Source organism: Cetorhinus maximus, chromosome 5 (genome assembly GCF_964194155.1).
Source record: "Cetorhinus maximus chromosome 5, sCetMax3.hap1.1, whole genome shotgun sequence".
Classification (NCBI taxonomy): domain Eukaryota; kingdom Metazoa; phylum Chordata; class Chondrichthyes; order Lamniformes; family Cetorhinidae; genus Cetorhinus; species Cetorhinus maximus.
The window spans coordinates 174,082,411-174,093,052 of NC_135883.1; the positions used below are offsets into that span (position 1 = coordinate 174,082,411).

Here is a 10,642-nt window from a genome sequence, read left to right on the forward strand (position 1 = left end):
GTTAATTTGTCCCTATCCCTGATTCAATATTAGTTTCCTTGGAGTGTCCAGCATGCTGACTTCTTTCTCTACTGATGCAAAGTAATTATTCAACTCTCCACCATTTCAGTATTTTCAGCAAGCCTTCTGGGTCCAGCAGTCCCTGAGGCCCAGGAAATCTGGCCAACCAGGGTTAAATTTAAAAACGGTGGTTAAAATCTTAAGGTTCATTCTAATATTTAAAAGGACAACCCGCCAACTGAGACCAGGCTGGTTGCACCTCACCCTGCTTCTATTAAACCTGAAAATTGGCAAGTTGGAGGTGAGTTTTTTTTTAACATTTTAACACCTATCCAACCCAAATCCACCTCATTTTTGGGGATTAATATTTCCTTCATCATTGTAGAAAGTTATTCTGAACACACTCAAGAAGTTTGCTAGGTTTCTGCATGAGCTAATCTTCTTATCCCAATCTCCATTTAAACTGCTTTGTCTTCCCTACAGTAAACTGGGCAAGTCTGTTAACTAGGAATATATCGATCAGTTGTAGGTGCTCAATGTCCCATTACTTTATCTGAAGATTTTATGAGCCTATTTAAAGATCCCGTGCTCCCATTTGATGATCCTATTGTCCATTCTTAATTAGACAGACAGTTTTCTACATGACCTGGTCTCAACTGACACCATAAAACCATTCATCTCAATGCTGGCTGCGGGGACATGCGTGAACTCTGGATGTTGTTGCCTACAGGGCAGTGTTGAATTCACCATATATGGACAGCTAAGAGATATAAGGATTGATTGTAAAACGAGCCCTTTTTTCCCCTACCTGTTGTTAGTTTGGTGTTGTGTCCAAATAAAGCTCAAATCTCCTTGAAATAAGCTGAGCCTCAGCAGGAAGGTCTGCCAGTAGGTAAACTCACTTCCAATAAAGGGCTTGTTCACTTGGTTCACAAAGTGCCATGGGTTCAGTGTCAGTTTGATGTGTTGCCCCCTGGAATACGCCTGATCCTCTGGCCAGAACTAAACTGACTGCCTAAAAAACGAGGAGTTTGCTGCCTCTCAGCATCAGCACCTCTCCTGCTCAGTTGGTAATGCTTGTCACTCCTCCTGTGTCCCTCAGTTCCTCTGCTTGGTGAGGCTAACAGATCAGAGTGACCTGGTGCTCCCTGATCTGATATTTTACATCTAGATGTGCAGTGACACTGCTAGGATCACTCGCTCTGCTAAACGCACATCCCTGAAACCTCACACAGAGAGAGGGTTGGCACTGAATCACACTTAGCTGGACTCATGCTCTGTAGATCCATTCCTGCACTGACATCAGTACTGTTTGTTCTTTCAGCACATGGCCTGTACACAAAGCTAAAGTTAGCAAAAAAGATGATCAATGGGGTTCTTGGGTTTTAGTTTCAATATCAACAACAACTTGCACTGCACGAAGTAGAACCTCAAAAGGTGCTTCACAGGAGTGTTATCATCAGAAATTAATGCGAAGCCACATAACGAGGTACTAGAATCAGGAAAGAGGTAAGTCTGAAGGAGCATCTAAAAGAGCAAGAGAGAGGTCAAGAGGAAGAGAAGTTTTAGACAGTGAATTCCAGAGGTTAAGGCCCAGACACTCAAGGCGCAACACCAATGGTGGAATAATTAACATTGTGGAAATCCCTCCCATCATACCGGAGGAGTATCATGTCCCACCCTCTAATCACTCTGCTTTCTCCACCTCCCATTGTTATAGTCATCGATATCCCTGCCCTCTCCCCTGGAGATCAGGACAAAAAGGCAGCTGGAATATTAGGGCAGTTTGTCCACACCCATTTGTGCAGGAATGATGATGAGGGGCTGAGCTCCCGGGGGTATTGGGTGGGGTTTTCCGGTCCTGTCAGGGGTGGGACAAGAAAACATAGAAAATGGCCAAAAGTCAGTTTCCTGCCGGTGTAAAAGTAGATTGCAATCTTCTGCTCCTGACTTACATGGCAGGTCAGGCAGCCTGCTGCACCATGTCAGGAACTGCATTTGCATTCATTTGAATATCATGGATACTCATTAAAAAGGCAGCTCACCAGAATCACACCCCCCACTCCAGGTCAAATGGCCACACTGGTGGCTAATTAGACCCGTGTGATTCACGACTGGATATAAGTGACACGCACCTGGTGAGCACCACTTCACTCCTGACTTTGAGGTAAGTTCTACCTTTCGTAGTGCTGCACTTACGGCTACTCCAGCTCCGTGCCTAGGCTGTGCAGGCAAGACCAGCGGGAACTCAAGGGGGTTGTTCAGAGCCAAGGTTTACCACGTGAGGGCAGCAGGAAGGTGGTGGAAGGGGCTGGAGGGAAAAGGCTTGATGGTGGGGGGGAGGGGGAGGGGAGGGGGGAGGGGGGTGGGGAATGACTGGGGAAGGTAACGCACAGGCATATGACTGGGGCGGAGGTGAAATTAGGCAGGTCCAGAAAGCATAGGCAGCCCTGAGCAATACAGCAATGGATAGTTGGGTCCAGAAAGCATAGTCAATACTGTGGATCTGTGCCACAATTTAGAGGGCTGTACTTGGCACATCAGTCGTGGTCCCAGTCCAGGGAGGGGAGGGCCTGTCAGTCTTGTGTCCGTCATGCCGAGCATGGTGCACAAGGCGTGGTCAGTCCCTCACAAATGTCGGGGTTGGTGGCTTGATACTGGGTCGCAAATGGCACAGTCAAAGTCAGGGGAGGCTCCTACAGCCTGTAGATGCGGAATAGGTTATGTGGGCAGAGCACCTGATAGTATGATGGGGGGAGGGTCTCTGTAAGTCACAGTTCAATGGGCTTCAATGGGGAGGGTTCGGGCCTACATGGAGCATCAGGGCATCAACATCAAACAGTTCAGGGGAGAGGGCAGGGATATCAATCACTATAACAATGGGAGGTGGAGGAAGCAGAGTGATTGGAGGGAGGGAAACCTGAACGTGTTGCTCCTCTAGCACGATGGGAGGAATCTTGACGGTCATGGGGGTGGGGGTGGGGGGTTCGAAGCTGGTCTGGTAGTAAAACCTCAGCACTACCATTTTTCAAACTGACCCAATGATGCAGTTGAAAAAGAAGCTATGAAAAGTATTGCCAGGGTAGGGCTCTCAGGGATTGTAGGAGGAGTTGACTACTGCACTTGTGGGCCGATGGGTATCCAGCTAATTTCTGCTTCACCAAATGGAGAGGAAGGCACAGCTGAGACATGTTAGGAACAGTCAAATGCCAATTTAGGAAATGTGGCGCCTTAGCTCATGGTGCTCATTCTTGCGAGAGTATGAAGCTGATTGGGGCCATTGTAGGATTGGCTTCCAAAGACCCTTTGTCCCTCTCATGGGGTGAGTGTCAGAAGGAACCAACTGAAAAGGGGCCACGAGCCAAAATGCATCTGCCTAATGGCCCAAAGAACTCTAAACCTTGCAGGTGGCAGATAAAGACTTTGAAGGCCCCCTGCCCCAAAACTCTCATAACATGAGCGCAATTTGGGGCTGTTGTGTAATCCTAAGGATAAAGTCTGACAGTGCCCTGACTGAGGCTTCTCTTGCCTTGCAGAACTCAGTCTGATCCGAGCTTCTGTGTCAAAGTCCGGTCCTGCTTGTGTCGTTTGAGGTGGGGGGTTGCCCTATTGGTGATCCAGGAGGCTGGAACAGCCCCAAGGGACTAAGTGGGGATGTAATGGCTGGGATGCAAGTGACCCATGGACTCCACAATGACTCCCTAGTTAGCAACTAGAACGTGACCTTTGCAGGCTTATGTTCATTCATGTTTCTGTTTAATGTTTCTGCAGTGTCATGAAAATATAATAATTTTCATAATATTATTGTGACTTATTGTAATGGTAGGTTAATAGTGGTGCTTGGATTTGTTGCTCTCTGTGGGGGGGATTTTAATTGAATTTCAGACAGCTGGTCTGGAGCTTTTGAGTTATCAAAAGAGAAGCTCGTTTTGAAATGCTAAATACGTAAACATGGCTGAAGTTTTAGAATGTGAGGTGTGAGGAACATTTGCATATTTAGATAAACTAGAGTCGTGAATTTCAAAGAGATGGTAAGGTGTTACACCTAGCCAACAGAGGCTAAGCCAAACAGTGTGTTTATTTTTCCTAAAGATTACTGATAAAATGAGTACTATGGAAGATTTATATTATGGAAAAAGTAAAGTTGCAAAGACATATTGGAACAATGGAATTTACATTAAAAAGGGAGAAACATGTGTAAAGGAGATGAGGTTATGTGTAAGGAGGAAGGAATTCTAAGATCTAACAAGTGTGAAAAGCCTCCAGTCTGTATGTATCAAGTTGCTGTCCACAGGAACTGAAGCTAAGAAAACTCATTGTGAATATCCCTGTCCAGGGAATTGTGCGCTTTGCCTGGGTCTGTTGAAATCTATCTTGTTTTACTGTTGCCTTAATGGAGGTTTAACTGGATCTAGATTAATTAGGGGATTTTGGAGTTATTATAGTAATAATTTGTAGACCTATGTATGTACTTAAATTTTTTTCTTCTATTAATAAATGTTTAATTTAGTTTTGTAAAAAAACCTCTAAGACTCAGTGGACTTATTACTATTGAATTAAAGGCACGCATCTCAAAATAACAATACAAATTGCAAAGCAGTTGTGCCAGCTGTTTCCAGTTTCCTTCTGGGATTTGAGCTGCTCAGCATTTACCATCTGCTGTGCCATAACAGCAGACATGAGCACAAGAGCCTCATGGATGGAGCTGGCAATGTTGCCTTTGCCTTTATGGCAATCAGGCAGCTAAGAAGGAGGAGAAGAAGGGCACGTCACCACCAGGCTGGGCTAATGGAAGAGCCTCACCCTGCTGAACAAGGGCCAGCAGGGCCCACTCAACATCCAGAGGCTGAGGCTGACAGAGCTATTGAACAGAGGCATCAGGGAAGACCAAGGGTGTACAGAAGACGTCTCTCACACCTCCAGATGAGTGAGAGGCAGTGCCATAGGTGCCTTCATAGGTCTAGGGATGTGGTGTCTCACATCTGCCACATTCTTTCCATAGAAAAGTTACGGTGTGGAAAGAGGCCATTCAGCCCATCATGTCTGCGCCAGCCAAAAAAAAGAGAAAAAAGAAACTAGCCGCTCATTTTAATCCCACTTTCCAGCACCTGGTCCATAGCCTTGCAGGTTACAGCACTTCAGATGTCGATCCAGGTACCTTTTAAATGAGTCGAGTGTTTCAGCCTCAGCCACCAACTTAGACATTGAATTCCAGACATCCACCACCCTCTGGGTGAAAAATGTTTTCCTCTTATCCTCTTCCAATCCTTCTACCAATCACCTTAAACCTATGCTACCTGGTAATTGGCCCCTCAGTGAGGGAAAACAAGTCTTTCCTCTCTACCTTATCTAGACCCATCAATTAGGTCGCCCCTCAGCCTCCTCTGTTCTAAGGAAAACAACCCGAGCCTACCCACTCTCTCCTCATAGCCACAATTTTCAAGCCCTGGCAACATTCTTGTAAATCTCCTCTGTGCTCTCTCCAGAGCAATTATGCCCTTCCTGTAATGTGATGACCAGAACTGTACACAAAATTCAAGCTGTGGCCTAACCAGCGTTTTATACAGTTCCATCATTAAATCCCTGCTTTTGTATTCAATACCTTGTGCAATAAAGGAAAGCATTCCATATGCTTTCTTCACCACCTTGTCCACCTGTCCTGCCACCTTCAGGGACCTGTGGACATGCTGTCCAAGGTCTCTCACTTTCTCAACCCCTCTCAATAACTTCCCGTTTATTGAGTATTCCCTTGCTTTGTTTGCCCTCCCGAAATGTATTACCTCGTATTTTTCCGGATTGAATTCCGTTAGCCACTTCTCTGCCCACTCAGCCAGTCTATTGATATCATTCTGGAGTCGACAACTATCCTCTTCACTATCAACTGCACGGTCAATTTTTGAGTCACCTATCCCTAGAATTTTTCTTTCTCATTGGAATGCATCTTCGCTGAGCGTTATGAAATGTTTGCCACTGCATCTCTACTGACTTACCCCTCAACCTAATTTCCCAGTTCGCTTTAGCCAGCTCTGTCTTTACATCATAATTGCCCTGGAGTTTAAAATACCAGTCTTAGACCCATTCTTCTCACCCTCAAACTGAATGCAAAATTCAAACATGTTATGATCACTGCTACCTGGGGGCGAATTTATGATGAGGTCATTAATTGATCCCATCTCATTGCATGTTACCAGATCTAGAAAAGCCCACTCTCTGGTTGGTTCTAGCACATGCTGCTTTAAGCTGTTCCAAATACACTCTAAACTCATCTTCCAGGCTACCTTTGTTAACGTTGTCAGGGAGGAATTGATGCCGCAGGGACTGGGAGGCCACTCATTGTCAATGGCTCTAAAAGTGACTGCTGCCCTGAACTTCTCCATGAGTGGCTTGTTCCAGGGCTCCACTGGGGACCTCTGCAGAATCTCTCAAGCATCTGCTCACAAGTACATCCGAGATTACGTTCCCCCTATTTAGCAAGGCACACAATCATGTCCAGCGCTCCCTAAATGAACCCAGCCAGGTTGCCAGAGCAATGGGATTTGCAGTGATCTCCAGATTCCCACAGGTGCAGGGTGCCGTTGTTGCATCCATGTGGTATTAAGAGCTTCCTGGAAACAACCACTTCAATTCGTCAACAGGAACGCGTTCCACCCTCTCAAAGTGCTGCTGGTCTGCAACCACCAGAAGCAGATTATGCAAGTATGTGCAAGGTACCCTGGAAGCTCCCAAGACACGTACACCTCTTCAAAGGCCCTCAGCGCATCCAGGGTTGTCTCCATGGTGACGAAGGCTACCAGCAAAGGACATGGTTAATTACATCCATTCAACGGCCTCAAAGTGCCTCAAAGGAGAGGTCTAGTGCTGCTCATTCTGCTACACACTCATTGGTTGGGAAGACCATTGGCATCTTGAAGATGTGTTTTCGATCTCTGGGCAGGTCAGTACTCTCCGCAAAGTGTCTCACGCCTCATCGTGGCTTGGTGCACTTTAGAGAACCTGGGGCTCCAAAGTGGGGCTTGTCTTGCCAGAACAAGAGTTGGAATAGCTGCACGTCTCCTCCAATGATGAAGACTTCAAGAGAGCTGAGCTCGATGAGGGTGAGGAAGCTGAGACTCCAGAGGAAAAGCCCATAGCACTGACCAGATGAGACATGCTTATAGCCACCAGGTTCCAGGAGGATGATGATGAATCGCTCATACAAACCTCTTTGACCAGTGCCGTCTATGCTGGGCCCACATTATCACCTTGGTTGCGATCCTAATCAGGTCAATGCAGCACATCCGAGTGTGAATGAGGAGTTACAATACCCTCATCCTTGGAAGGTGCAGCAGCCTCGAGAGCCTGTGGCCTTTCTGTTATGGGATAAGAATTGCTACAGGACATTTTGTGAGCAGAGTTGAGATGATGCAGCTTCTTCAAGCTTCTCTCCAACGTTCCACTGCCTAAGGCAGCCTTCGAGAGGCAGGAGCAGCACTGCAATCCTCGGTGCTCTTGTGGCAGCATGCCTGCTATCTGGCAAGGTACCTCAAGGAGGACAATCATCACTCACTGGTTCTTGTCTTCATGTGTGAGGTCGATTCTGAATCCACCCTGCTTTTTGTCCGCACAGGTAATCTTTCAGGCAAGACAAGTAATCAGGCCTCATCATCGTATTGAGACCCCAGCATTAGATATATCTTCAGGATGTAGTCATCTGTAACTCTCAGTGATGGATGTGAGACTGCACTTAGTTCACTTTTCAGTGCATCACGAAACCTTCAGGAGCAGCGTAGTCTGATATCTGTTAAACACTCATGACCATCCCTCCGTTAGGAGTCTCCCAGTGTCCCAAGCCGCCTGGCCTTGTGGGCTCGAAAATGCTGACACTCCATCTGGACCTTAAGGACCCAAATCATTGATAATAAAGAGCACACATCAGATGTATTGGAGCCTCACTCTGATCCCATTTGAGGCCTCCATGTTTTCATTCCAACAGTCTGACAAATGCACATGGAAACCGGGCACACTGATGCGAGTAGAAGTCGCACATTCCCATGTCGATTGAGCATCTCAGAGCTGGCAGAGAGCTAATGTGACAAAATGCTAGCCAGACCTTCTGGCCTAGTGCTGCATCCTCCCATATCCAAGTCAGGCATCTGGGGCCTGTGCACACACCTCCCAGGTCACGCAGTTTTAACCATCTAGCAGGAATTGCAGGGCTCAACTTGTATCAGCGAAGTTCATGGATCCAACTCATGGAGGATGGATGGTGGGGGCTAATGTTAGAGCGATGTTCAGATGTGCAAGAGGACATGAGATAAAGCTGCAGGCAGACAGGAGTGAAAAGAGCTCCGCGCTTGGGTTCATATGTAAAGCATACTCAAGGCTGATGGAAAGTACATGGAGGCCAATGAAAGATGCGCCGACTCCATGTGTGTCACAATTTAATCCTGTAAGAATCACATTGAGCAGATACAATGTAGAAGCATCAGGGGAACTAAAGCAGGCTCAAGGTTCTAAACACATGAAGCAAAATTATATGAACCTCTGAAGCAGGTCTCAGAGATGCCTTGGATAACCCTACATTTGTTAGAGGCAGACACTTCACTCATGTCGATACTGCACAGAGGATGATCAGGCACTGTAGTGAAATGGTTCGAGACACCATAGAGCGGAGGCAGATGATGCGACATCTGTTGGGGGTGGGGGGGCATCTCTGACACTTGATGCGTTGGTTTTAATTTTCCAAAATTCCCTAGATTTGGGGAAGGTTCCATTAGATTGGAAAATAGCAAATGTAACTCCTTTATTCAAAAATGGAGGGAGACAGAAAGCAGGAAACTACAGGTCAGTTAACCTAACATCTGTCATAGGGAAAATGTTAGAAGCTATTATTAAAGATGTTATAGCAGGGCACTTAGGAAAGTTTAAGGCAATCAGGCAGAGTCAACATGGTTTTGTGAAAGGGAAATTACGTTTAACCAATTTATTGGAGTTCTTTGAAGGAGTGACATGTGCTGTGGATAAAGGGGAACCAGTGGATGTACTGTACTTAGATTTCCAAAAGACATTTGATAAAGTGCCACATCAAAGTTTATTGTGGAAAATAAAAGCTCATGGTATAGGGGGTAACATGTTGGCACGGATAGAAGATTGGCTAGCTAACAGGAAACAGAGACTAGGCATAAATGGGTCTTTTTCTAGTTGGCAAGATGTAACAAGAGGTGTGCCACAGGGATCAGTGCTGGGGCCTTAACCTTTTTACAATTTATATAAATGACTTGGATGAAGGAACCGAAGGAATGGTGGCTAAATTTGCTGCACAAAGATAGGTAGGAAAGTAAATTGTGAAGAGGATCTAAGGAGGCTACAAAGTGACATAGATGGGTTAAGTAAGTGGGCAAAGATCTGGCAAATGGAGTATAATGTGGGCAAAAGTGAAATTGTCCATTTTGGCAGAAAGAATAAAAAAGCATATTATCTAAATGGTGAGAAATTGAGGAGCTCTGAGATGCAGAGGGATCTGGGTGTCCTAGTGCATTAATTACAAAAGGCTAATATGCAAGTACAGCAAGTAATTAGGAAAGCTAATAGAATGTTATCGTTTATTGTGAGGAGAATTGATTACAAACTAGGGAGGTTATGCTTCAGTTGTACAGGGCATTGGTGAGACCACATCTGGAGTACTGTGTACAGTATTGGTCTCCTTATTTAAGGAAAGATGTAAATGCATTAGAAGCAGTTCAGAGAAGGTTTAATAAACTAATACCAGGAATGGGCAGGTTGTCTTGTGAGGAAAGGTTGGACAGGCTACACTTGTATCCATTGGGGTTTAGAAGAGTAAGAGGCAACTTGATTGAAACCTTTAAAAACCTGAGGGGTCTTGACAGGGTAGATGTGGAGAGGATGTTTCCTCTTGTGGGAGAATCTAGAACTAGGAGTCACTGTTTAAAAATAAGGGGTCGCTCATTTAAGACAGAGATGAGGAGAAATCTTTTCTCTCAGAGGGTTGTGAGTCTTTGGAACTCTCTTCCTCAAAAGGCGATGGAAGCAGAGTCTTTGAATGTTTTTAAGGCACAGCTAGATAGATTCTTGATTAACAAGGGGATGAAAGGTTACCAGGGGGTAGGCGGGAGGTTACAATCAGATCAGCCCTGATCTTATTGAATGGCAAAGCAGGCTTGAGGGGCCGAGTGGCCTCCTCCTGCTCCATTCTTGTATGTTTGTATGTTCGTATGACCATGGAGCGAATCATCAGATAGATACGCTCAACATGAGAAGTTGAATGAGTCAAAATAAATGAACATTTATGAAATCAAAATACTGATTTTGGTCGACCGTGCTGCCCTTGTGCTCCTAGTAATGAATTTTCCGTACCCTACTGCTACGTCTTGATGCATTCCCGACATTTACAGCATAGGTGGAGACAGCCTGCTGACTTCTACGCCCTGCTGTCTGTGATGACAGTGGTGGGTGTCCTCTGGAGGGCCGAGGCCTGGAGGGGCCCGGCCTGCTTTGGGCCTCCTGCTGTGGGGCAGGTACATCCTCCTCGGCCTGTGGAGCTGCAGCTGATGGGGTCACGGGAAGAGGGGATTTGGGCCGGCTGGACACTCAGGGTCACCTGGAGGGATGGTCCTGAGGTGGCCAGCTAACACTCCTCCTCCCT

General features: G+C 46.1%; 1 protein-coding gene across 1 annotated transcript in view; it reads left to right on the forward strand.

Moving 5' to 3' along the window:
* cnih3 (cornichon family AMPA receptor auxiliary protein 3) overlaps window positions 1-8,041 on the forward strand; it is a 107,615-nt gene extending 99,574 nt beyond the window's left edge. The window contains exon 8 of the mRNA XM_078542880.1: window positions 7,973-8,041. Coding sequence (XP_078399006.1) covers window positions 7,973-8,041 — 69 coding nt within the window. The remainder of the gene's footprint in view (window positions 1-7,972) is intronic.
* The last annotated feature ends 2,601 nt before the right edge of the window (window positions 8,042-10,642 follow it).